Here is a 27,518-nt window from a genome sequence, read left to right on the forward strand (position 1 = left end):
ATAATCACATTTTGAAATATCAACAAATATCATTGTGGGAAATTGTAACACTTCCCCCGCAAATAACGCTGTTTTTTGTGTCAAAACCAGCTAGATGGCGCACCGCTTCTGCATTAACGTGATCAATGCCAGTTATCTATACCGGACATTGTCTATGTCGCGGACCGGCTTCAAGGTTTCAGTCTTGTTTAGTTTTGCTTGCAATAAGAGATCAAAGTCCTGATGATAGACAGACACTTGCCGCTGTAAAAGATTCAGCCTTATGAACCATCCAGGTGCCTTCACTATCTCTTCCACAGACCTACTGCTTCCTTCGTATGCAAAAACTTTCTCCTTACCCCTCTCGGCTGGCCCTGCCCTGCTTCTTCGTCCTCTCGCGATAGAAGACGGAACAGTTCCCCCGACCCAACATGGCTGAAGGTATGAGAATGATTTCTGAACATATTTACACCGCCTTACGATTCTTTGCCGCAGGTTGAAACGTTTTTATCATCGGTAGTGCATATAAGCATTTTCTGAATATTTTGCGCAAAAGTTTAAATAAGGAACGCATGATTTATTTCCGCTTTATTGTCGTAGTACGTCTTCTATTTCGTGAAGCTAACGGTTAGCCTGATAGCTAGTTAGCCACAGCTTGCTTCACACAGTCAGGTGGTGAATAGGGTGGTGTTGGTGCTGAATGCCACGGGATTTACTGGGCAGTTTTTCTTGCATGATTAACAACAAAAATGTACGAAAAAGAAACGGTGTGAATTAGCCTTCGGGTATCTTGTTTAAATGTTCTCGAATTTGAAGTCATCTTTCATTGCTGGTTATTATTTATTAAACAGTCATGTCCAGAATCCCCGCCTTTTTATTAATTTCAGCTATCACTACTGGCTAAAAAGCACGTATTTTATAAAACTAGCTAACTAAAATATCTTGCAGCTATATTGAAACTATCCTGTGAGTTATTAGTTAAGATGTTTAGTAGTCTCGGCTTGCATATTGGGCTATCTTTGACCTGCCAACGTAGCTAGCTAACTTGTTTGAGATCTTGATATTGCCAAACATCATCCTGTCTGTAACGCTAATTTAATTGTCATTTACGTTAGCTGGCTCGGATACACAGGATCTACATAGCGTAAGCTTAAGTATAATAGATACTTTTAGCCTAGTTTGTTGTTTTGATACCCAGCTATATCATCTTGTCTGCAAGCTAATTTAACCAACCAATAATACGGCATCATCAGTTGCCAGTATAGCCGGTGAACTGCAGCTATAGATAACGTTGGCCAGACTGTCAATCATTGTATTTAGCTTGCTTCGTGGATAATTCCATTCTGTGGACTAAATATGAAAAAATTTAACATTTGCATAGATAGCTATGAAGTGTAGACATGAAATTTCTAGCTAATTTTCTTTCTTGTTAATTGTTAAAAACGTATTTCATTTTGCCAGCTATCTTAATTCGTTAACAGCAATGGCTGGCTATTTTACAAAGTATTTGTGTTCGTATAATGAGGGTTTCCTAGGCATCTTGCCAGCCAGAAGTCATAACGTCAGACCAAGATAGGGGTGGTCTGGCCTTAATCGCAAATTATCTAACGCCTAGGGTTGGTTATTCGACTAGGCGACTAAAAGCTTTAGCGAGTTACCACGACCATTTCCTGTTAATATTGCCTGTCCATTATGGCTCACCGTCCTGTTTCCTACTTCTCTCCTGTGAATTCGCTGGTTAGGTACTGCTCACAATTTTCCCATTGGTGAATTATTTGTTTAATATTCCTTAACTGGAAGATACAATGGATCAAATAACAATTATAATATAATAATTAAATAACATTAATTATGACATTCCAAGGCAATTGCACTCATTGGCTGTGCAATTGGTCTTCTGTATTTTGCCTTTTTTATGTTAGCTTATGATTTTATTTATTTTTTTTACTACAAGATATGAAAGTGGAGGAGCTTGGTAGCTATATGTGCGTACCAGTTGCATGTAGTTACAGTACAAAACCTTATTCAACACTGCCACCGCATGAACTAAGAAGTCATTTAATTATATTTGGGAGCAGCCTATGATCCGCACTTTTTTAGGGTTATGCGTAGGTATGTCTTGATTCTAATCAGTCGTTGGTCTGGGAATTGTTAGCCAGGTCTGGCACAATTGCTTATACAAAGCAGCCTAGCTTCAGTTAAAACTATTGGACACAGCATCAGCCCAGCCTACATTTTTTCAATCACATCAGTCTTTTTAATCCCATGATTGCCGTAAGGAACGACATTTCGTTAGCGCAAAAGACGCCGGTATCAGTTTAGTTTTTGTTGGCCGCCGCATTTCTTGCTGTCGCAGCATTTGTCTTTCCTGTAGATCCACTGGCGCAAGACAGCAGAGGTTTTCCTGCGATTTTCTCAGTTCCGCGCACACTGCTGAGCGCAGAGAGTAGCAGGAAATGTTTGGGCCTCCGAGTGGGAGGGGCGTGAACTGCCTCCTCAGCTGTTCTCCATAAACTGAAACTAAGGATGAGTTCAAGAAAAGGAAACTTGGAGCGGGCCTGGCTCCTGCCTCACTCGAGCAGCTTGGGGAATCCTGTCAACGCCGTTGTTTGTTGCTCTGCTTGTTGCTGTGGATGTAATTTCACTGATTACTGCCTTGCACCGTGTTATTATGCTCAGCCTGCCTCATGAAATTCTGAACGGCCTCATTTCCATGTAATTTTTTAATGAAAAAGTTAATGGTACTATTACAGATTTAGTTAGGCTAATTTGTTTTCTTTTTGGACAGTTAGTCATTTTACATGCAGTTCTACTGTGCAGCTGGATATTTACTAAAACAATATCTAGGTTATGAGTTTTACGTTAAGGAACAACCAGCAATTTCAACTTGTCTGTACCAACCAAGCTACTAATTATATCTTAAGAAAAGTGAGAATAAAGTAATCCAGTATCCATTCATGCAGGTTACAGGGCTCCTCTGTGCTGAAATTGGATGCTTATTCATTGTGAATGCCATTTCGTGATAAGTGTGATTTCTGCTCTGTATTCTGCCATTATGTTTGTATTGCCACTTTGTGTTTTATTTAGCCATCTGTGCCTGAATGAGACCCTGCCTTTATTTCTAATGTGGTCAGGACTCATTGGCTTTTAAAGGGAAATGTTGAATAGTTTTTCCAGTATTTGTTGAAACCATCTGTAATCCTGTCCACTTGCACCCCTGCTACCTGCGTGCACAGGGCTATTGCATGGCTGAGACTCGTATCATTTCAAATAACAGGTCTAGTATTTTTCTTAAATCGATATAAACTGTAATGCTATGCAATATGACAGGCCCGGTTGGTGAACTAAGGATTATGTATATGTACAATATAGCTAAGTACGAGTCTGTGTTTATTTTTTTTGAAGTGCCTTAGTGTCATTTATGAATGAACAGTGACAAGTTTAAAATGACTAATTTTCAGTTCAGTGCATAGCAAGAGCTGGAGTAATACATTCTGGAAACCTGGGAATTAACTTGGCTTTTTCGGCACGGATGTGTAATGTAGCCTAGACCCCAGTTACTCAAATCGCGGCCCTCGCGGTCCAAGAACTGCTGGTTTTCCACCCTCCCTTTACCTGGGAGTCAGGTGTGATCACAGCCTGGCCAATCAGTAGCACTAATTGTTCAGTTAATTACCTGGGGGGAAAAGAAAACCAGGACTGGAACTGGATTTGAGGTCCAGATTTGCGTGTCCATGGCCTGTAGCGATTTTAGAGGACGGTCAGTCCGTGGCCCAGGCCTTGTGCTGCTTGGGCGTGCCGTGTTTGTAGGCACGCCCTTCGGGCAACGCGGCGCACCTTCGCGCTGGCCCTTTCTCAGCGGCTCTCTTTGGCTCTCCCACCCCAGAGGAGGTGGCCAAGTTGCAGAAGCACCTTGCCCTTCTGCGGCAGGAGTACGTGAAGATGCAGCAGAAGCTGGCGGAGACGGAGCGGCGCTGCGCCATGCTGGCGGCCCAGGCCAGCCAGGACAGCGGCAGCGAGTCCTTCATCGGCCGCCTGCTCACCATCGTGGGGGAACTCTACCAGCAGGACCAGTACAGGTGAGGGTCCCTACCTCAGAGCTTCTCCACCCTAGCTCCCCAGTGGTGGAGCGAACTCCCTGTTCCCCTACGAACTAGTCAGTCATTGTCCATCTTCCGCTGGGCCCGAAGACACATCTCTTCACTGTACCTGGACTAAGTATCACTATTGTGCAGGGCACTCCCACTCTAGAATTGCTCTTATCACTTGCATCCTTCTAATTTGTTCATGTTACACTTGCACCTCTACCCAGCACTTGTATTGCACTTGTGTCGTTATCTTGGTGTTGTTGCTCATTGTCTTGCCTCCTAGTTTGACTTACCATAACTTTCCGACCTAGCCTAATGCTTACTGTGTGAACTGGACTTAATGTGTTCCTGGCTATGAATAGCTGTTGCATAAGGAATATTGTACCTTATGTGACCTGTGTATTATAGTTGTTCCAGTGACTTTCGGTATGCACTTATTGTACGTCACATTGAATAAAAGTGTCTGCCAAATAAATGTAATACAATGTTAATGTAATGGGTGCTTGTCGCCGTGGCGACGCACATCTTCCCACTGACTCATCTGTAGAATCGTTCAAGGAACGTCTCCTGTTAGGCGATTGGTTGCCTTGTTTTTCTGACCAATCAAGGCAGCATATGGAGTTGGATATGAGGCTTTGTCTATGCAGTTGACTTCACCAAATAAAGAATCCACTCCATGTCAGTCACACTTATTGTAAAACAAACCTTTTATAACAGTGTCACTTTCCACTGTATTTAGGGTTTACGGCTACCATCTTGAGCTCTAAATGAGCTGTAAGCCTGTTGAGTTGGGCTGTCTGTGGTGTCGTGTGGTTTGTGCAACGAGCCACAGCCTGAGGTGGTAACAGTTACAGCCACAGCATGTGCTTTTTTTGGAAGTAAGATTGGGAGCAAGGACACGAGTACAACCACGTTTGAGAAATAAAATTTGGGACGGAGACCAGACTGTAGATGTGCATTGAAATGCGTTTCTGTTCATCTGGCAGTGACCTGAAGGTGAAGGTGGGAGAGACGAGGTACAGCGCTCATAAGTTTGTGCTGGCGGCTCGCAGCGAAGTCTGGAGCCTGGCCAACCTGGCCTCCACAACGGAGCTGGACTTATCGGGTGAGTCATGCGTAAACACCGCGACCGTGAACCGCACCGCAATTCCCGCACCTTCCTCCCCTGACCGCACCTCTGCGCCCGCAGACGCCAACCCCGAGGTCGCCATGGCAATGCTGCGTTGGGCGTACACGGACGAGCTGGAGCTCAGCGAGGATGACGCCTTCCTGATTGACCTCATGAAGCTGGCCAACCGCTTCCAGCTTCAGCAGCTGCGGGAAAGGTAACCGTCGCCTCAATTTTGGTTTTGTATTTCCTCGTATGTGCTTCCCAGGTGGTTTATGGGCAAACTTTGGACTATGTCTGGGCTGTTACATGGACCTTCTGTATGCTCATCATTGCAGGTGATGCAAGTGTTTGGTTTATTTACTTTAAAAGTGCATGTACCGTGAATATAGTGCCTTGCTTGTCTCATCTGTCACATTGCTCTTGGACAGGTGTGAGAAAGGGGTGATGTCATCGGTGAACGTGAGAAACTGCATTCGCTTCTATCAGACGGCCGAGGAGCTAAACGCCACCACCCTGATGAACTACTGCGGCGAGATCATCGCCAGCCATTGGGTAAGGAGTCTTTCTTTCATTGCGCATCTTCAGAAACAGAAACAAACAGAAAAACAAACATGGAAATATGATTTTTACTAGCTTTCTCCTCTTTTATTGGTGGTGCACCTGTCATCTAGCCTAATCTATCTCAAGTAGATAGTTGAGTATGCTCCTGACCATGACAAAGAGAGCTCTGATGTGGAGGGTGGCCCCAGTGAGACAGAAGCTCAAAGCCATGATGACATCATCTTGTCCAAAAATGGCAATATATCATGGTCCTCAATCCCTTAAGAAAGGCAAGGTAGAGTATAAACTGATTGAGAACATTATCAGAAGGTCCTCAGGGCCCACCTGATATACAGAGTCACATGTCCAAGACATGAAGTCTGCTTTTGAGCTTCAGATGATGAACATGGAAGGGTGATGAGGGCTTAACAATCTAGGGGCTAGATGAAACGGGCCTGTATGCTTCACACGGGGCTGTTGCTTCTTGCTTGACTGTACATATGGAGTAATAAGGCTACTGTCTGCTTATGTGAAGGCTGGACTGTTTTCCGTGCTGCTCTGTCACTGCCTGCGGTTTGTGTCTTCTCAAGAGTTATTTCATTGATGGTTATGAAACAAGACCCGTGAAAAAGAATCTGCTCCCATTTGACATGTTTTGGACAGGTGGGTGGAGTACTTGCCATGTATTATAATCCGGTGTCTGAAGCCACTGAATATGATCACCTGCTCCTTTACTGTGGCCACTGTCTCTTCTGGCAATATAAGAATGTGTGTAAACACGCACAAGCACACGCGCACATGCACATTTTACTATTTTCTGCTGAATATTGATAAGTGAACATATGAAAATAAGTGAAAGTATACTTTCACATGAGCGTCTCATTTGTAAGGTTCTAATTTTTAAGATTGATGTCAACTAGGTGCTAAAATCATGCAAGGTCCATGCTCGCATTTCAGTGTAGCAGTTGTGGCCAATTCACAACCAGTGAAATGTTTTAGTGTTAGTGGCTTGACATATCTAAGAATGTCCTTGTGTCAACTGTAGGAAAAATGTAATTATTTTTCACTTCAAAAGCTTTACAAAGCCATTTCTTTGCGTATGCTTTCCTTTGCTTATTTAAAAATTTTTAAAACATTTTTTAATAGGACCAAGATGTGTGTGAGCTCTAGGCCAGCACATTTTTTCGACTGGTTCTAAAATGGCTGCTGTTCTGGCACCTGAGGGACTGTCTTTTCTGCATTTTTGAAAACAACTGAACATAAATCTTGAGTGGCCTCGGCCAGACGCGGTGGAGGAATTTGGGCCAGACCTCTTCTCTGGGTTACATTCACTGTTGGGAGAGAGCACACGTGCTTCTCCGTCCTCTAGCATAGTTAGCTGTTGCTCCTGCATTGTCTCTCAATCTTTAATTTATTAGCTGGATTACCTGCATTTGAATAGACAATCACTTTAAAGTTTAAAGGCTTTCGTACCTTTTGGTTTAAGCAATTGTGTCATCATTAACTTAAGAAAATGGGCCTTCAGACATATTTGAATGTATAATTCCACAATTTGTGTTTACAAAAGAATCTTTAACAAAATTATGAATTGATACCTCATGCTAACTGTAATGTAGCCTTTATCGCAGAGTGCATTGCTGATGAGACGTTTTTCTTCCACGTATGCTCACAGGATGACCTGAGGAAGGAGGACTTCTGCACCATGAGTGCACAGCTGCTTTACAAGATGATCAAGTCCAAGACAGAGTTTCCTCTTCACAAAGCCATCAAAGTGGAGCGGGAAGACGTGGTCTTCCTCTACCTCATCGAGATGGACTCGCAGGTATTGTCTTTACAGTCCAGCCCCGAACAGTCAGTCAGCTAAGGAATGTGGCTGGTCACAGCCCAGCCTTATTGCAGGATTCCCTTAACCAATGAGCAGTTGCTGTACGTGTGTTGGTCATGCTGCTTAATTGCTATTGGTTGGATTTAAGTTTATTCATAGTGGCATGGTTTATGCCTGGACTGCCCTACCCTGTTCCTGGGGATCTACCATCCTATAGGTTTCATTTCAACACCCGATTCCACTAATTAGCAGCTCAATGAGATCTCTTTCTGTTAAATAAAGAGGTATGCTTTGTCCGGGCTGGAGTAAGAACCTGCAGGACAGTAAATCTCCAGAAACAGGGTTTGGCAGCCCTGGTTTATGTTTTGTTTTAGCCAGTATTTTCACCTGTAGCACATTATACTTTCCAAAGCAAGTCCAATAAGTTATGTCTTCAAACCCAAGTGCTCTGTATCTTCACACAGCTAGGAACTGGATGTCTTAATCAGCATATTCTTACATTGTGTTTCTGATCATGTATGGAACGCCTCAGGTGATGTTTTGGTGGTCCTAAAGATACAAGCAGGCAGGCTCAAGCAAGTGTAATGATTACCTGCAGTTACAATGTTCTGCTGTTGACCTTCAGTCACTAACAGATCAAAATGAGCTTGTAAGTGTCTTTAAAACCAAGAGCGGCAGAGTCATTTCTCACACAGAGCCTGCGGATGCAATGAAACATGGGGACACACTGGCCTTGTTCAGCTGTGGCTTATTCATTGTCAGGCACTGCCTGATGTATGCTCTCTCTCAGTGTTCACAAGTCCATAATTTCTGAATGCTCTGTCTGCTTGTGGTTCATTTTGGTCACACTGGTTTATTTCTAGAACTGATTGCAATCACTTAGGCCAAGAACAACAGGTTCAGCTAATCTTTCTCTGATCTCTGACAGAAGCGCCTGTTTCGGCTGCAGGCTTGTTTCTGTTTGACCCCTTTACACCTAGCATTAACGTGCGTCATGTATCCAGATTGTATCTACACTTCCTGGCCAAAAAAAAAGTTGCACACACTAATATTTTGTTGGGCCGCCTTTAGCTTTGATTACGGCGCGCATTCGTCGTGGCATTGTTTCGACAACCTTATGCAACGTCACAACATCTATTTCCGTCCAGAATTGCATTCATTTTATTAATTTATGCGGCAATGAAATGAAGTCAGCTGAGTACCTGAATGTACTGAATGACCAGGTTATCCCATCAATGGATTTTTTCTTCCCTGACGGCACGGGCATATTCCAGGACGACAATGCCAAGATTCATCGGGCTCAAATTGTGAAAGAGTGGTTCTGGGAGCATGAGGAATCATTTTCACACATGAATTGGCCACCACTGAGTCCTGACCTTAAGCCCATTGAAAGTCTTTGGGATGTACTGGAGAAGACTTTACGGAGTGGTTCAGCTCTCCCGTCGTCAATACAAGATCTCGGCCAAAAATTAATTCAATTCTGGATGGAAATAAATGTTGTGACGTTGCATAAGGTTGTCGAAACAATGCTACAACGAATGCAGGAGACTCTTTTTTTGGCTAGGCAGTGTCGATCACGATCCAAAGTCACTTCCAAGTCAAACAACCGCAGCCCTCCTGAGGTTGCGAGTACCATAGAAAGATATAGTAACGAACTTGCAGACATTACTTTGTCTGCAATAAAAAATGGGTCCCTTAAGAGATAACGGTGGCCATCTGAGAAGCTACACGAACACGTATTTCCGATTATGTACTTGTTACGTGTGGATTGAAGACCCATCTGCACTTACACCTGTGTTCAGCGTGGTCACAGAGTGTCCCGGACCACCTCCTGAGGTGGCTTAGGCGATCAGATCACAGTTCGTCCTCCATGCGTCTTGGGAACATTTACACTGGTATTTGTACGTGGTTGAGTGCTGTCCCATTGCTGTCCGATCACCCGAGGTGTTGAATGACGGCGGTTGGTAAAGGGGGTCTCAGACTCACTCTCCGGCCCTCTGCCCCCTGTCCCTCAGCTGCCGGGGAAGCTGAACGAGCTGGACAACAACGGGGACCTGGCGCTGGACCTGGCCCTGTCGCGGAAGCTGGAGAGCATCGCCACCACGCTGGTCAACAACAAGGCCGACGTGGACATGGTGGACCAAAGCGGCTGGAGCCTTCTGCACAAAGCCATCCAAAGAGGTGCGCCCGTCTGGCCGAAGCGCTCGCCGTTAGCGTAGCGAGCTACGCCGCAGTCTGGAGCTGAGTCCCGACTGCGCCAGTGCAGTCTGCGATGCAAGATCGGCCGTAGCTTCACCCAATCAGGGGAGGTTTCAGTCGGCAGGATCTCTCCTCTGCCCAAATTAGGACAGGCTTGCTAATCTGATTTGTTGTTCCAAATTGGGCAATGAAGTAAAAATAGAGTGTAAAATCCCTGTGGTATTTGAGAATCAGTTATGGGTGTACAGTTCTCTCTCTCTTGGCGTTACGACATATTCAGTGTCCAGAATTGCTAAGTTTATGCAGAGTGATGTCCGGTTTAAACATGATAGTGGAGAGGGTGTGAGGTTGATCGAGCCAGGACGCCCACAGCCCTTCTCTGAACAGCCAATCCGACCCTTCCCTCTGACCGCAGGTGACGAGTTCGCCTCCACCTTCCTGATCCGCCACTCGGCCCAGGTGAACGCGGCCACGGTGGGGGCGGTGGAGACGCCCCTGCACCTGGTCTGCTCCTTCAGTCCCAAAAAGCACTCCGGGGAGGTGATGAACGGCATGGCCCGCATCGCCGAGGCCCTGCTCAAGACCGGGGCCAACCCCAACATGCAGAACAGCAAAGGCAGGCGAGTACGGGGCGCCGCGTGCCGTTAGCGGCCGGCTAGCACGCGCAGGCCTGCTGCACTGCTTTGGGTTTTCTGGAAGTTTCCGTAGTGAGTGACCTGTGCTTTTTTTTCTTTAAGCAACCCTCCATTTTAGGATTCTCCCAAGTACAGGTGCTCTTTGACTGAATGTATCTCCATTGAATGCAGTTTGTGCTCCGATATTGAGATTTGTGTTCCTGCGTTGTCCGCAGAACCCCTTTACATGAAGCGGTGGTTTCTGGGAATGAGCCCGTCTTCAACCAGCTTTTACAGTGCAAGCAGTGAGTATCGCGGCGGCCTATACTGGTATGGTGATTTCTCCAACGTGAAGAGACTGGACCAATTTAAATCCAGTGACTTTACTGTTCTTTACTTAACCTTTTTGTCTGCGCTTTGTAAATATTTTTCAACTAGAGCATCTGCTCAGTGATTTGATGTAAATGTAATGTGATGTTTTCTGGGGTGTCAGACGTGTGCTAGCGTGTAGTGCTGCAAACTGACTAGGAATGGGCATCATTAGGATGTTATTGATACTGGTATTGATACCGATATTACCTGTTGATACTCTTATCGATACTACTCTCCATAATTTGGAGACTGTTATGTTGTGAAAAGACTGAACTTATTTTCTTATTATTTTTGGCAGAACATAACTATAGAACTATAGTTCTTGAGCTTTTCACAAGCTAACAAATATATCTCTGGAAGAGGGGTGGTAATTGGGGTCCAGGGCCCTAGTCGTCTCCCTACAGTGGAAAAAAATGGTAACAACCAGAAGTGATACAAAATGAGTTCTCTGGTCGCCAGTACAGGGTTGCACCAGTCCATTATTGTGGGCTATCCACATTCAGCAGGAGATTTTTATATTATTGAACAGCTGTTCAATTGTACCTTGCACTAGAGTATTCATAACATGCGAGTCTATTTATACATTAATCACCATTGGGTTTGTCACAACTATTATTCACTGTCATGTTTAAAAATATCCTCATGAGGACCTGGTCTCTAGTCTTGGACCTGATGAGACAAATGAGCATCAGTCCACATGGACTGTTGACAGAACCCATCACAATTGTAACCGAAAGCAAATGGCTTATCCCAGTTCAGCGTTTCCTCCACGTCGAGGCACCGCATGCGGTGTTGAGCGCTGACCCTTGTGCTCTCCTGGCCAGGCTGGACCTGGAGCTGAAGGACCATGAAGGGAGCACAGCCCTGTGGCTGGCCCTCCAGTACATCACCGTATCTTCCGACCAGTCGGTCAACCCCTTCGAGGACGAGGCGCCGGTGGTCAACGGCACGTCCTTCGACGAGAACAGCTTCGCGGCCAGGCTAATCCAGCGAGGCAGTAACCCGGACGCCCCCGACGCCACCACGGGTACTGACTCCGCCCCTCGCGTCCGTGTGCCCGCACCTCCCAGCTGGTTCTTATGCCCTGCGAAAGAGAGCATTGTGTAATTTATCACCGGTGGACAGTCCAGGGTTTATGTGTTTGTTAGGCTTTCCTAAGCGGAACATGGTTTAGTGCTACTCGTTTGTAATAATGTGTTGTAAAGGCATCAGAATAAATCGCTGATGTAATACTGATTGTACGGATAGTAATGTTAAAAGGTTTTTGGATAGCCGGTAGGAGTGTTGCATGGGTGATGTCATTCTACAGTAACTTGCACGGGTGATGTCATTCTACATTAGCTTGCATAGGTGATGTCATTCTACAGTGGCCTGCATGGATGATGTCATTCTACAGTAGCTTACAGTTTTTAAATTCGCCCCCTCAGGGAACTGCCTCCTTCAGAGAGCGGCGGGAGTGAGAAACGAAGCCGCCGCCCTCTTCCTGGCCACCCACGGGGCCCAGGTCAACCACACCAACAAATGGGTACGTCTCTCGAACCGCTAACCGTAAAAAACGCCCCGCCCCTCGTCTCGTACGCCGGTTAAACCCCCCCCCCGTGTGCCCGTCCCTCCCGCAGGGCGAGACCCCGCTCCACACGGCCTGCCGCTACGGCCTGGCCAACCTGACGGCCGAGCTGCTCCAGCAGGGGGCCAACCCCAACCTGCAGACGCAGAAGGCCCTGCCCGAGGAGGAGCGGGGGCAGGGCGTGTACCTGCAGAGCCCCCTCCACATGGCCATCGTCTACAACCACCCCGACGTGGTGTCCGTCATCCTGGAACAGAAAGGTAGCGTCGCGCGCGCTCCGGAAATGCTTCGTTCTCACGGGGAGATAACCGCTCTGAATGGCTGATGTTTGCCCTTTTTCAGCCAATGCCCTCCACGCCACCAACAACCTGCAAATCATCCCTGACTTCAGCCTCAAAGACTCTGTGGACCAGACTGTGTTAGGCCTGGCCCTCTGGACAGGTAGGCTTTCTGTTACTGAGAATTATTTAGTTTTAATGGGTTTAATGACAAAAGTCATTTATCAAACTACCACTACGCTAATACTACTATGCTACTACTACTAGTACTAGTACTCGTACGAGGACTACTACTACTAGTGCTACTACTAGTACTAGTACTAGTGCTCACTAGGACTACTACTACTTTTTCTTTTTCTTTTTCTAGTACTACTATAATCTTATATGTTGTTTACATATAGATATCTGCAAGTTAAGCCTAAATTGTTCTTTAATAGCAAGCTGAATGCTGATCTGTCTTTCTCTGTGATCAGTAGTTGCAATCATGGGCCTGGGATTAAGGCACAATAAACCTGAAGGATCCTGTAATGATGTGTGAAAATGATTTATTGCCTTTTTTTAAAGCCCCGATGCTCACTCGCTTTGCTGTTGTCAGGCATGCACACGATAGCCGCCCAGCTCTTGGGCTCGGGTGCGGCCATCAACGACACCATGTCCAACGGGCAGACCCTGCTGCACATGGCCATCCAGAGGCAGGACAGTAAGAGCGCCCTCTTCCTGCTGGAGCACCAGGCCGACATCAACGTCAGGTGCGTCCCGATCCGCAGCGTTTCTACACTGGCTAACACGTGCTGAACGCGGATAGATTGTCAGTGTTGTGCAGCATATACATTTCACTTGAGAGAAGTACTACTTTCTTTCTGTGGATGTGCATTCTGCAGTCTTTGATATAGCATTTTTCCCGGTGTCTAATTTGATCAAATAAGGCCGTAGGGCAGGTATACTCAGACCTGGCCCCTAGGCTAGTAGTGGTGTTGGTTTTTATTCTTCCCTGCTAGTCAGGACTGATTTACACCTGTGACACCAGGTGCAATAATCTCTGGCCAATCAGTGGCATAAGTCCAGACCTGGGTCAAATACGTATTTTTACGGGATTGAAATTGTATTGGAACCAATTAAATTCTCTCAAAAAGTGCAAACCCCGCCTTCTGGTCATATTGGCAAGTTACACCAGGTAAGATCAATAGAGCACAGAAAAGTATTTGAATCCAAAACAAATACGTCAACAAATATGACCCAGGTCTGCATCAATCAATCAGCTATCGGGTAGAAAAGAGAACCAGCAGTACCAGTGGCCTCGTGGGCTGGGTTTGAGATTCCCTGTCTTAGGGGGGTTGGTTTTGGGAGCTGGTGTCTAACGCTGACGTGTTTTTCGGCAGGACCCAGGACGGTAAGACGCCGCTGCAGCTCGCCATCAGCAACCAGCTGCCGCTGGTGGTGGACGCCATTTGCACGCGCGGTGCCGACATGGCGGTGATGGACGAGAAGGGGAACCCGCCTCTGTGGCTGGCCCTGGAGAACGGCCTGGAGGACATCGCCTCCACTCTGGTGAACCAGCCGCCTCCTGCCTCCTCACGCTGTCAATGGGACCAGTGGCTCTGGAAAGCTGCTGCTTTGCAGGGGACTGTGTGGAGTCCATTCTGGTTCCAGCAGTTGTGTTTAGAGTGGCAGGTGACATCGGTCAGGAAGGCACTAAACTGAAGCCACAGATTGCTCGCTTGGTTAATGATCAGTAACATTCTGCTGGAAACATCTTCAAATGAAAAATGCATTGGACTTGGGCCAGCAAATAAATCGGAGTTAAAACCATATAAGGCGTCTAGTCAGTCTGAGCACTGTGTGGCTTTAGCTGGGGCCTGTAGCCTTTCAGGTTGAAAAATGAGCCTGTTTGTGTAACGGACTTGAAGTAGATGGAACTGAGCCTTGAGCAAATGATTCACTCTGTCATATGAGTGTAAGTGAGCGCAAAAGCAATCCGCTTCTGTCAGTGCTCCTGCAAGAAAACTGAGCAAATATTCAGTAGATACATTGCTTGCTTCGTGCTCAATCATTATTGTTTGCCATAAAGATAGATGTAAGCCAGCAGTTTTATTGTCTTTACTTGTCCCAGATGTGAATGCGTAGAGCTTTTTTAATACTTGTCATTCTTGACATCACGCTTCTTGCCAGTTCAGTAGAAATGAAATTAACAGTCATAAACATTTAAATGTTGAATATCAGCACAGGTTAAATGGATTATTCAGAATTGCAGGTTTGAGGAGGAGCTGAGGTGTGTGCTGTAAGAGCAGGTGATCTCACTGTTGGCTCCGCCCCTTGTCACTGCAGGTGAGGCACGGCTGCGACGCCACCTGCTGGAGCGCAGGGCCGGGAGGCTGCCAGCAGACGCTGCTCCACCGCGCCATTGACGAGAACAACGAGAGCATGGCATGCTTCCTCATCCGCAGGTGTGTCCCGTATTCCCGCTCTGTCCCGTATTCCCGCTCTGTCCCGCGTTCCCGCTCTGTCCCGTATTCCCGCTCTGTCCCGCATTCCCGCTCTGTCCCGTATTCCCGCTCTGTCCCGCTTCCCGCTCTGTCCCATATTCCCGCTCTGTCCCATATTCCCGCTCTGTCCCGCATTCCTGCTCTGTCCCGTTCCCCCCCTGTCCCGATTCCGCTCTGTCCCGCGTTCCCGCTCTGTCCCGTATTCCCACTCTGTCCCTCTGTCCCGCGTTCCCGCTCTGTCCCGTATTCCCACTCTGTCCCTCTGCCCCGCGTTCCCGCTCTGTCCCGTATTCCCACTCTGTCCCTCTGTCCCGCGTTCCCGCTCTGTCCTGTATTCCCGCTCTGTCCCGCGTTCCCTCTGTCCCATATTCCCCCTCTGTCCCGCATTCCCGCTCTGTCCCGTATTCCCGCTCTGTCCCATATTCCCGCTCTGTCCCGCATTCCTGCTCTGTCCCGCGTTCCCTCTCTGTCCCGTATTCCCGCTGTCCCGGGTTCCCACTCTGTCCCGTATTCCCACTCTGTCCCTCTGTCCCGCGTTCCCGCTCTGTCCCGTATTCCCACTCTGTCCCTCTGCCCCGCGTTCCCGCTCTGTCCCGTATTCCCACTCTGTCCCTCTGCCCCGCGTTCCCGCTCTGTCCCGTATTCCCACTCTGTCCCTCTGCCCGCGTTCCCGCTCTGTCCCGCGTTCCCGCTCTGTCCCGCGTTCCCGCTCTGTCCCGCGTTCCCGCTCTGTCCCGCGTTCCCGCTCTGTCCCGCGTTCCCGCTCTGTCCCGCGTTCCCGCTCTGTCCCGCGTTCCCGCTCTGTCCCGTATTCCCGCTCTGTCCCTTATTCCTCCTAGTCCTGCATTCCCACTCACTACCGGATACCTCCTCTGTTCTGCATTCCCCCTCTCTCCTGGCATTCCCGCTCACTCCCACATTCCCTCTCTGTCCTGCATTCCCGAATGGAAGTATTTGGACATGTTTTGGGAAATTGCATACAGCCATTAATGAGTCCTTCTGCTATTTATTCTTACCAGGGTAGTATCAGCCTTTAAAATCTTTTTTCCACCTCATATTTGAAATACCAGTTTACAGCCAATGGCAGTAATCCAGCTGACTTAGTGCATTTTTTTTTCATGGCAAATGGACACTGCTATCAAAGCAGTGTGGCTTTATTGCTTTGAAACGATCCCCTGGGGATCTCCATTGTTTTAGGAAAGAGCTGAGAGCAGTGCTCTGCTCTGCTGACCCAACAGCTGTTTTCACATCTGTTTACTTTGATCAACTGAGCCCCCGCATTCCCGCCATGACGGCCCGTTGAAAGTGTGAGAATATAATGTTTCAATTAAATAAAGGCATAACATTTTCAAGTCACTGATAGGGCACATCAGTCCGTAGTCTAGCTGTAGTCAAGCTTGATGCAGACAATTACGTTTATTAGGTTAAGACAATGAAACATACACATTTTAGTGTTTTGGAACACTGCTTGGGAACTGAAACAAGTCTGAGCCAAGTTAACGCTTAATGCTGCACCTAAGAGGCGGGGGTGGGGGGAGGGTTTATTGTGGACTATCCACATTCAGCAGGAAGATTTTATATATTAATTGAAACAGCTGTTCATATTGTACCTTGCACCTAGGAGTATTCATAACATGCAGAGTCTATTTATATATCATTAATCACCATTGGGTGGTTTGTCACAACTTATTTATTTCACTGTCATGTTTAAAAATATCCTCATAAGGACCTGGTCTCTAGTCTTGAACCTGATGAGACAAATGAGCATCAGACCACATGGACTGTTGACAGAACCCATCACAATTGTAACCGAAAGCAAATGGTTTAAATTATTTAGTGAAACAGAGTGCACTTATGCAGTACACACCTGATTAGTCTAGGCAGTGTCTCCATTAGATGGCACTACATGGCCAAAAGTATGTGGACGCATGTTCATCTAACATCTCATCCAAAATTGTGGGCATTAATGTGGGGTTGGTCCACCCTTTGCTGCTATAGCAACACTCTTCTGGGAATGCTTTATACTAGATGCCGGAGCATTGCTGAAGGGATTTACTTCCATTCAGCCAGCAGAGCATTAGTGAGGTTGGGCACTGACTGGGCAGTTAGGCCTGGCTCACTGTTTGCTTTCCAATTGATCCCAAAGGTGTTGGATTGAGGTCAGGGCTCTGTACAGGCCAGTCAAGTTCTTCCACACCAATCTCAACAAAAGCGTTTCTATATGGACCTCGCCGTGTGCCCAGGGGCACTGTCATGCTGAAACAGGAAAGGGCCTTCTGCAAACTGTTGCCACAAAGTTGGAGGCACAGAATCATCTAGAATGTCATTGCATTAAGATTAGCCTTCACTAGAACCAAGAGGCCTAGCCCAAACCATGTCAAACAGCCCCAGACAAAGGGATGTCCAGATACCTTTGGTCATATAGTGTAGCTGTGATTGATGAAAGGGCGAGTGTTGATTGGGGTTACCATGGCGCTGACCCCATGTGACCGTCGCTCCTCTCTCCAGCGGGTGTGACGTGAACAGCCCGCGGCAGCCGGGGCCTAACGGCGAGGGGGATGAGGAGGCCCGGGACGGACAGACGCCCCTTCACCTGGCCGGGAGCTGGGGCCTGGAGGAGGTGGTACAGTGCCTTCTGGAATTCGGGGCTAACGTCAATGCACAGGTCAGTCCACCACCAGCAGATTTTTGATTCCCTACAGAAATTCCTTTGGATGTCCATTGTGAGCTGCTGAGTGGGAAAATGCTTGTAAATGGCATTATATGAAAACTAAGATCGACTTATTGATATTGAAGAAGTATTGCAGCTTTAGTTGCTTGCCTCTAATGAAATTGATTTATTTAAACGCTCTGGGTGAGCGGTTCTCGCCATGTAGATCCACCAACAGTTAAACCGCCTGTGGATATCTTGGCACCACAAGTTTCATTGTAATGAAAAATATTGAACGGCTGTTTCCTTAAACGTTAATTTCATGTTAGAAGTCTATAAACAAAGAGACAAGCTACTCTTCTCAGTAGAACAGATACTCTATAGTTACTTTGGACAAAAGGTGTTTTGGAGGATGGCCATTGGTTGAATGTATCGAGGAAGGTCTTGGTAGGCTGCCATTGTATTCACAGGAAATGCTGTATGAAGGCACTTTTCTTCAGTATTGGATTTATTCCCAGAAATGAAAATGGGTTAATGTTTATTGATACAGGCTAAGCTTTTTCATTCAGTGGTTCTTCTTGATTGTTCGATGCCATCCCTTCATTCGTTGCAAGGTTCAATCACAACATATCAATTCCATTTGGGTATCCTTTGCCCATACACATTCATACAAATATTCATATTCAAAAGATCTTCGCTTAATTTCAAGGGTACATGTTGTTTTTCTCTGCAGAATGATTAGCAGTTGACCTTACAGTTACAATGAACTTCTAGCTAATTGGGATTTATATTTACCAGGTGTTCTGTAGATGAAAGATATCAGAATTTGAAAATGAATTCCAGAGGGAAAAGTTTATCTCATTAAGTTTCTGACCCTTGCTGGGCTGAAGCAATGAAACCTCTTGTAAAACCCATTTGGGCTTCTAGCAGACCAGTCCTTGGTGCCTTATAAATTAATGGAGGAAGGAGAGGCCCACGCTGGCATTGAATTTGTATGTCAACCCCCTCCCCCCCCCCCAGGACGCGGAGGGAAGAGCGCCCGTCCACGTGGCCATCAGCAACCAGCACAGCGTCATCATCCAGCTGCTCATCTCGCACCCGGACATCCGGCTGAACGTGCGCGACCGGCAGGGCATGACCCCCTTCGCCTGCGCCATGACCCACAAGAACAACAAGGCCGCCGAGGCCATCCTGAAGAGGGAGCCCGGCGCGGCCGAGCAGGTGGGGCGAGGGGCTAAATGTCATCGCCCGGTCCCGAAATGGGCCGAGTCTTTCCATGCTGGACACCAAGGGGTTATTGTGGCATTATTGTGGCGGAATTGTTCAGTTGCATCATTAGTTGTGTCTGAATTTGCCTAAATAAGTTTGACAATATAAGATTTCTGTTCATTCGTTTCCAACCAGACATCACTGATGACAGGTTAATGTGTGTATATTGTGTTGTCATTGTCATGCCCTCCCTTTTACAATCACTCTCTAATTCTGAAAGCATTGGAAATGTGACTGGGCGCTTAGCTTTAGCAGAGGTCAGCTAATGAGCATTGGGAGACTATTACTATCAGTACTATACTATCAGTAGCTCTAAATTCTTTCCTGTTCGTTTGGTTCTCACAGGTGGACAACAAAGGGCGGAACTTCCTCCACATAGCCGTGCACAACTCGGACATCGAGAGCGTCCTCTTCCTCATCAGCGTCCAGGCCAACGTCAACTCCCGGGTCCAGGACGCGGCCAAGCTCACCCCCCTCCACCTGGCCGTCCAGGCCGGCTCCGAGATCATCGTCCGTAACCTGGTAATGGCTCCGGCCCCGGCAGAGCTGCCGCCAGACCCGCGGGTCGCAAAGCAGCAGGCCAGCGAGCCGCCCCAGAACTGCAGCCAGCCAATCAGGAGCATTAGTCAGGCAGTGATGAGCACGAGTCAGACGCTTACTGAAGAAAGACTGGCCCCAGTCAATGAAGAGTATTAATCAGACACTTAATCACAAACCTCACGTCACCCTGTGGCTTTGTTCTTTCCTAGCATTCTGGTTATAAATTGACCAATAGGTAGATAACGTATCTGCAGAGAATAGCGTGCCAGTCTGTGTTGAGGAAAATCAATCAAAATCAAATATTTATCTTCCTGGCTTTTCACCTGGATAAGGTTAAATGTTTTGAATATAAAAGAAAGAAAATGGTATCATGATAATGAGACATTCAGGCCATCCAGTTTCTTTGTTGTGCCTACTGTGTGACGTAATCAGTGCGCGGGACTAAAGACAGGTGTGAATGAGGATGTGAGAGCACAATCAGACGTGCCCGTCTTTGTGTGCGCCCGTCTGCAGCTGCTGGCCGGAGCCAAAGTGAACGAGCTGACCAAACACAGGCAGACCGCCCTGCACCTGGCGGCCCAGCAGGACCTGCCCACCATCTGCTCGGTGCTGCTGGAGAACGGCGTGGACTTCGCCGCCGTGGACGAGAACGGAAACAACGGTGGGAACGTGGCCCGCGAGCCCCGCCTCCTCTCCCCTCTTTACATGTCACCCGTTATGTCTTCAGGGCAGCTGAGGCAGCATGCCTTCAACAACAGCTGGAAGATAGCATTAGTTTTCTGTTGCGCTACCAAGCGTCACCATAGTAACAGTAGAATCTTACGACTGTAAATCTGATTTAATGCAGAAAATCACTTACTGTTATCCCTCACCCCTTACATTTGAGGCATTATGTGCATCACCTGTAGGTAATTTCCTGAGATAAGGGAAAATCATCTAGTAAAACCTTGGAGAGTGTCCATACATAGTCTTACTGAGCCCAAAGGGAATTGCCCTTAGTTACGTAGCCGGTGTCGTCCCGCAGCTCTCCACCTCGCGGTGATGCACGGGCGCCTCAGCAACGTCCGGGCCCTCCTCACCGAGTCCAACATCGACGCGGAGGCCTTCAATCTCAGGTGGGGCGCTCATTCTGGCAGTCATCTTGCATGCTTTTTCAAAATACATTCCTCTCCAGGTGCCAATATTCATCTTCCTTCTGATAAGACTAGGTGATCTTTCCTACTGTCGTTCTTGTATCGTCGTGAACAGGAGTCCACACTTAACCTGTTCTAATGCCTGGGCAATAACTCAAGTTATACATATTTTTTCTCCTGTATTTCCATGCTGAAGTCTCACTGGGCTAATCCATACTGTGAGCCCAGTGTTCTCTCTCTCTGCCCTGAATAGCATTAAGTACATTTGAATTGAAGTCCACAGTTTCTGAAGTGTTTCGGTTTTTTGTAGCAAGGAGGTGAGGTCCCTCAGTGATCATTAGTGGGGGTGTTCCTGTAAGCACGTTGTCGTTGCAGGGGTCAGTCACCCATGCATGTCTTGGGCCAGTATGGCAAGGAGAATGCGGCAGCCATCTTTGAACTGTTCCTGGAGTGTATGCCTGAGTATCCTCTGGACAAACCCGACAGTGAAGGGAACACAGGTAAGAGAACGGTAGTGCTGTTCACCCTGTGATTTTTCTACCTGAGTATTGTCGATTCTGTCAGGGCAGTTATTATGACACCGTAGAGTGTTTTTATGATAATAATATGATGCTGTCTCTCTCGATTACAGTGCTTCTGCTGGCATACATGAAAGGAAACGCTAACCTCTGTCGGGCCATCGTGAGGGCTGGGGCTCGGCTGGGTGTGACCAATAACCAGGGCATCAACATCTTCAACTACCAGGTCGCCACCAAGCAGCTGCTCTTCAGACTCCTAGGTGAGTTACTCGCTTTACACTGCTGGCCATAGAGGGCTCTGTTATGGTCAGCATTGCATTGAAATCTACACTACATAGCCAAAAGTATGTGGACACCTGACATTCAACATCCCTTGCAAAATTATTAATATGGGGTTGGTCCACCCTTTGCAGCTATAACAACCTCTATGCGTCTAGGAAGGCTTTATACTAGGTGTTGAAGCATTGCTGCACGGATTTGCTTCCATTCAGCCAAAAGAACAGTGAGGTTGGGCACTGATTGGGCAATTAGGCCTGGCACGCAGTTGGCTTTCCAATTGATCCAAAAGGTGCTGGTTGGAGTTGAGTTCAGGGCTCTGTGCAGGCCAGTCAACTTCCTCCACTCCGTTCACAACAAAACCATTTCTATATGGACGTCGAAGTCTGCCCAGGGACATTGTCATGCTGAAACAGGAAAGGGCTTTCTCCAAATTGCTGGGGAAGCACGGAATCGTCTAGAATGTGAATGTATGCTGTAGCATTAAGGTTTGCCTTCCCTGGAATTAAGGGGCCTAGCCCAAACCATGAAAAACAGCCCCAGACTAAAGGGTGTCCAGATACGTTTGGTCATATAGTGTATTCTATTAGACCTAGTTGCAGTGATGGACTGCCGTGGTCACATGACCTTCACATTGGTCATTAGACCTTGATAGCCAAGCGCTTGCAACATTTCTTTTTTCTCTCCCACGTCTCTGGAAGACATGCTGTCCAAAGAACCACCATGGTGTGATGGATCAAACTGTTACGAATGCATTGCGAAGTTTGGCGTCACCACTCGGAAACATCACTGGTGAGTTCTAAAAGTTGGGCCTTCAGTGACCTCTTAAACGATTGTCGTTGTGGTTTTAACGAATTTGATATGCTTCACAAAGGTAATGTAGAACTTTGTGGAGAGAACGTTTCTGCAGAGATGTTTGGGCAAGACTTCCTCTGCAGCCCAGTTTTTTTTTTTGCGGTCTTGGAAATCGTGAAGCCCTTTGGAAGTAGCATTTCCACTTCATAACAACTGGGCATTTTGAAATGGATTAAATTGATTGATTTATTGCAGAGAAACTAGCATAATATGTTTTGGATAGGGAACATATCTGATAAAGGGGTGTGTGTTTATTGATTGACATTAAGCTACACATTTCAGGAAGTGTCAGTTTTCTGAAGAAGTCTCACATTTAAGAAAAACCCAATGTATTTAGCTTCTTTAGTGCAACTTCTGTGCACAAATCATTGCCTTCCTAAACCCTTCTGTTTCTCTTCTGTCCGGTTCCAGTCGCCACTGTGGACGCTTGCTCTGTCACAAGTGTTCCTTGAAGGAGATCCCCATCATCAAGTTTGACCTGAACAAGCCAGTGCGGGTGTGCGACATCTGCTTCGACGTGCTGACTCTGGGGGGGGTGTCGTAATGCCCGCCGGAACCCCGCGTCCTTCACTCCGGGCCCCACCGTGCCTGACGGGCGCCTGGGCGCGCAGTCCGGCCTGGAGGACCCCACGGGCCGTCCGCAGAGAGGCCTGGGGAAACCCTGGACCACTACTTCTGTACTATTCCAGTCTTTCAAAATTATATGCGTTATAGTGGACTTTCAAGTAGAATTTAATAGTCTGGTCTGGTGATCAAAGTAATTGTGTGAGGAGAAAAATAAAAGTCCAATGGCTCCTTGACAGAGCTGGTTGGGGGAGTTTTGCAAAGGGGTGGGGGGGCTGTGTGTGTGGGGGGGGGGGGGTGTAAGGGGTTAATCACCCCTACTATTGATGGGGAGTACTTAAGAATCTTGAAAGTCACATAATGGTCAAAATTAAACATTGAACCTTACCTGCCAGTAAGATATACCTAAAATGTTTTGGGTATTACATTCTGGTTAAAAGGTGATTCCAAAACCTGAACCCTAAAAATTGAGCTTTAATTTAAAATTATAACTACTCTAATTATAGGCCCCTTTGAACTAACGATTTAGTGGTTGCAATACTGATAAGACACTAAAAAAGATACAGAAGTACAGTATATAAAAATGCACCATCACCAGAATCCTTTGCAGTGCTTACTATATCTTGCTTTTAAAATTAAAACTTTAAAGAAACATGGTATAATGTCCATGGAATGGAAATAACGCATCATCAGTGGACTATTATTAATTTACTCTTAATGTACTCTTTTCTGTGCTATATCACATGAATCATACACTTATTAAATAATGGCTCATTTGTTTGCTCATCTCCAGTCAGTGTGACCCAGTTTCTAGCTGTGTATGGGAATATTCCAGAATTGGGAATTAGTTCTGGAAATACAGAGTAACCAATCCTAGCCTTTTGATAATGAGACTAAAACTTTAGTCTTCATTTGTTGCTCACATTTTAAACATGACATCACGTTTTTCCCAGGTCAGCAAAGTATACATTCCATTCATTCTGAGCCTTAACTATGTTGATTTGTCACTCTAAGAAGTTATCGTTAAAGTCCGTCAAATTGCATCAAGTGGCTTTGTAACCCTTCATGAATTACTTTACGTTCTCCTTATAGCTAGGCTAAGCTGGTGCACTTTATCAAATTTACAAGACATTTCTGATCATTTTGGGAGGGAGAATGGGGTGGGGTTAATGGTCCGCTCTAGATGTTAAATTGTACAGATAAATGTATAATATTTTTGACCACTACAACTGTTTTGTACTTAATGCAGTTTGTGCTTTTTGTCAATGTGACAAACTTAACTTGCCTCTGTTAATCTTTTATGCACATTGTTAATCTTTTATGCACATTGTATAGTATCTGTTAGCTCAGATATTCAGCCTGTCCCTCCCTCTAGTATTCCTGGAACAAAAGGGAGGACAACTTTACATAAAGGTCGTAAAAAAAAAAAGAACAGCAACTTTGACTCACATTTATTTTTCAGAATAACTGCCATCCATGTTTCGTCTCCCTACATGTTGGAGTGAACAAGTTTGAGTGCACAGCAATGCTCAATTAAAGTGGTCTTTTTATATTACTACCTGTGGATTACCGGAGATTGTGTGTATGTGTGAGACCAAATCAATGTTGAGTGTATGAACTGTATGTCTTGCAACAGCAGACCGGTTTCTGCGTAAATGGTAGGTGACTTATAATGCAAGACAATGTGACAATGATCACATATAAAGACTCATTTGAGTAAGCGTTTGTCAGCAAATTCCAACAGGTGAAAATTAATATGCAGGCACAAAGGGACAAGAGCTTGGAGTAATGGTATTGAAGGAAATTCACAAATCAAATCTGATTGACGCTTGAAGTACAAGGTTTTCTTTGCTTCTACTGGTATTTATTATATTGCTCACTTTGGATTGTCTCTACCTGAGAATCCCAGAAGACATAGTTGCAATATCCACGGCTTTAAAAATCCCTATTCAAACTGTTTTTCATGTTTCTTTCATTCCATTTTTTGATCAGAAATCAACTTTTAAACAATTAAATTAAACCTGAAAATTAAAATACCTGAGTATTTTCCATTTACAAAAGTGCAGTAGTTACTCACTTGAACTATAATCTGAAAAATCTATATTTTTATCTTCTTGATTGATCAATTTCCTTAAATTAGCATAAATAGTTCAAATATTATCATAAGATTTACAATTAAACCTAAAAGTTCAAAATTCTAAAATAAATGAGTATTTGTTCCTCTATTCCCAAAAGTACATTATCATTCAGTGTATAGACTAGTATTCATTTAACTGAAATGGTGACTACGATGCAGTTAGTTTCGAATAGCAGATGTCACCTATCTGTACATGTATACAGCCTGACATTTTACCATTAGAAATGTTTGCCAGCATGTCACTGCAACAATAGCACTTGCAGTTCCATTAGTGTCCTGTTCTTTGGCGACTACTACTGAATGTGTGGAATGTTGTTTACCAGCTCACCAGCTGAGCAGCTTCCCCAAGTGAGAGAAAAAATATATATCTAGCACCTTTTCCATTGGATTGTTCCATTTTCTCCATATAAGGGCTCATAAAAAAAGGTCTGGAGCCTTGCTGCGTATGCTGTCTTTCAAAGATAGCAAACTGTTGATTGCACAGAATGAGGCATCCAAAATAGATGTACATGCTTACATAGATTAACCTAAATCCACGTTGAACCTGCCAGTGAGTCAGATCAGTTCTGATAACCAATGGTCCGATTTTCTGTAATGTGTCCTGAAGCAAATAATCTGATTAGAAAAATTTTAAAGGTATCAATATCATGTCACAAAAATCATTGTTGGCCCTAAATCCTGAAAGTATGGACACTGAAACCAAACTTTAAAATAAATATTTCAAAGATAAAGCAAATGACAACATTCCAAGTAAGTATTCTGTTCAAACTGGTTTCAGGATGTAATTATGGGAAGTGCATAAATGTAGGTCTTGAAAATCCAGCACACACACGGGAGCACTTTGCTGTGAGTTTAGGAAACACCAATCCATAGTCTCTTATTCAAAGCTGTGCTTGAATACGAGGGGTGTACATGTTCACAAGGTGTTGACAGGGCAGGACTCTGCGAGGGAGGGGCAGTCCTCATATTCCTTTAGAAGGGGGCTGTTCAGCGCTGTCGGGTCTTCGCTCTGTACACACACGCAGCGGAAGCCACTGCTTCCGGGGGAAAAAAGTTTCCTGGGGACACCAACCCAGCTCCTGTGCACCCCGCCACTACAAGGAGAGAAGATGGGGAAAACTTCTGAGGACTGTCCACAACGGCAGGACAGACTCTCAGAGAGAGCTTGCAACTCTTGCATTTTGAACAAGGCGTTGCAGAGAAGGGCATTTCAAGAGCAAACCTGTAGCCTACCTCATTGTGGAGCACCACACCCTTCCACTGCTGGCATCACTCCAAGCGGAGTTACAGGAAGGGAAGCGTTTGTTCTGAGCCTCAGCCTCAGCCTTGAGTTTCAGTCCTTCCGCCAGAATCTCCTCAACCTCCCGTAATGCTGTTGTGGGCTCCCCGTTCTCGCTGTAGTATCGTCCAATCAGCCTGCCTTAAAATAGGCAATAGGATTAAATAATGATCTTGTTTCTGAAATTGGCATTGTTGGTAATTACTAACTTGTTGCAGGGAGCAATGACTTCCAAAATATGTTCACTGTGAAATATTCTGAAGGGCTGCAGATCTTACCAAGATTTTTTCTTCTGTCTTGTGTACAGATCATACACATAAGCTTTTTTCTATTTACTGTATTGACAACACATGAGGTAACTTGGATACTATCACACTTACCTACTGGTTTATATTCCTTCTGATAAAAGGCCAGCCAGTCGAACAGAGCCACTATCTGTTCAGGGGAGAGACCAGATAGGTCATCTGTTTGTCCAGTTTCTGAAAAATCCCCTGTCACAAAGGCACGTGACGCATCTTTACCTGAAAGCAACACCACAAACATCGCAGCAGTCATAATCCTATCTGATCAATAATCAGCATCGAATTTTGGTTTCGTACATTTTTGATCTCTCTACACTTCTCTCCATCCATGAACATTATAGCTTTGTTTAAAAGGCTACCGACTGCGACTGCAAAATAATCGAGGATTTACCTGCAAACAAATGGTAACCACCACCTGGTCCATAGTGCTCCCGCCCTCGACTAACATCAAACACCTGTCCCAGTACTGAAAGGTAAAGTCCGTTGCTGTCCGATTCGCCGTTATACAACGAAAGATCGTTTTCTCCCAAAAGGCGTACTTCTTCTTTGCGTCTTCCGACCGAAAATAAGAGGGACACTGTATTTTCATAAATACTATCTAAATCATAGTGTACGCTCAGAAAGACAATAGATGCAGAGATTACCGTTAGAATGAAATATTTTAACATAATGTAGGTAGCGAACAAGTTGAAAACAGAATTAGCTATCGTAGCTCGCTCAAACCATCGCGAACATTGATGTATTTCAGGGAATCATACTGCAGTTTTTCTACCTGACATCAAGTCACTTTTGAACCTAGGAACTACAAAAGGGAAGTCTGTAGTCCGGATAGGAACCATGTGTAACTCATTTCCTGTTTAGTAATCGATGGTTTCCGTTTACTGTTCCCGTATTTTCAAATCAAAGATCGTGTGTATTTTGGATGCACCACTCACCTGT

General features: G+C 45.8%; 2 protein-coding genes across 5 annotated transcripts; one reads left to right on the forward strand and one right to left on the reverse strand.

Moving 5' to 3' along the window:
- The first annotated feature begins 151 nt into the window (after positions 1-151).
- Positions 152-24,416, forward strand: ankfy1 (ankyrin repeat and FYVE domain containing 1). Of its 4 annotated transcripts, XM_064352188.1 has the most exons (26): positions 2,636-2,694; positions 3,216-3,256; positions 3,866-4,058; positions 5,054-5,172; positions 5,257-5,392; positions 5,607-5,730; positions 7,391-7,540; positions 9,559-9,724; positions 10,158-10,362; positions 10,593-10,661; positions 11,553-11,755; positions 12,156-12,253; positions 12,348-12,555; positions 12,638-12,736; positions 13,169-13,322; positions 13,953-14,121; positions 14,899-15,017; positions 17,565-17,721; positions 18,727-18,927; positions 19,321-19,497; positions 20,029-20,176; positions 20,540-20,630; positions 21,024-21,148; positions 21,280-21,426; positions 22,144-22,234; positions 22,709-24,416. In XM_064352188.1, exons 1-26 carry the CDS (start codon positions 2,651-2,653, stop codon positions 22,839-22,841), a joined length of 3,567 nt encoding a protein of 1,188 aa, XP_064208258.1. In that variant the 5' UTR covers positions 2,636-2,650; the 3' UTR covers positions 22,842-24,416. The 4 variants fall into 4 exon arrangements, with proteins under 4 accessions (XP_064208259.1, XP_064208261.1, XP_064208258.1 ...); XM_064352189.1 differs by lacking the exons at positions 2,636-2,694; positions 3,216-3,256 and adding an exon at positions 152-420; XM_064352191.1 differs by lacking the exons at positions 2,636-2,694; positions 3,216-3,256 and adding an exon at positions 2,492-2,614.
- A 1,196-nt stretch (positions 24,417-25,612) lies between these two features.
- On the reverse strand, positions 25,613-27,405 carry LOC135263795 (neuferricin). The gene is made up of 4 exons (XM_064352192.1): positions 26,971-27,405; positions 26,658-26,798; positions 26,232-26,418; positions 25,613-26,092 (listed from the first exon to the last, which is right to left on the reverse strand). Exons 1-4 carry the CDS (start codon positions 27,245-27,247, stop codon positions 25,915-25,917), a joined length of 783 nt encoding a protein of 260 aa, XP_064208262.1. The 5' UTR covers positions 27,248-27,405; the 3' UTR covers positions 25,613-25,914.
- Between the last annotated feature and the right edge of the window lie 113 nt (positions 27,406-27,518).

Source organism: Anguilla rostrata, chromosome 9 (assembly GCF_018555375.3).
Source record: "Anguilla rostrata isolate EN2019 chromosome 9, ASM1855537v3, whole genome shotgun sequence".
NCBI classification, from domain to species: domain Eukaryota; kingdom Metazoa; phylum Chordata; class Actinopteri; order Anguilliformes; family Anguillidae; genus Anguilla; species Anguilla rostrata.

Excerpts from the sequence above, each read along its gene's own strand:
- ankfy1 (XM_064352188.1), top strand. The coding sequence starts at position 2,651 with ATGCTCAGCCTGCCTCATGAAATTCTGAACGGCCTCATTTCCAT. Across the intron at positions 18,928-19,320 it reads AGCCCGGCGCGGCCGAGCAG|GTGGACAACAAAGGGCGGAA; the intron begins GTGGGGCGAGGG and ends TGGTTCTCACAG. Across the intron at positions 20,177-20,539 it reads GGACGAGAACGGAAACAACG|CTCTCCACCTCGCGGTGATG; the intron begins GTGGGAACGTGG and ends GTCGTCCCGCAG.
- LOC135263795 (XM_064352192.1), bottom strand. The coding sequence starts at position 27,247 with ATGTTAAAATATTTCATTCTAACGGTAATCTCTGCATCTATTGTCTTT. Across the intron at positions 26,419-26,657 it reads GAAGGAATATAAACCAGTAG|GCAGGCTGATTGGACGATAC; the intron begins GTAAGTGTGATA and ends GCCTATTTTAAG. Across the intron at positions 26,093-26,231 it reads GTGTGGTGCTCCACAATGAG|TGGCGGGGTGCACAGGAGCT; the intron begins GTAGGCTACAGG and ends CTCTCCTTGTAG.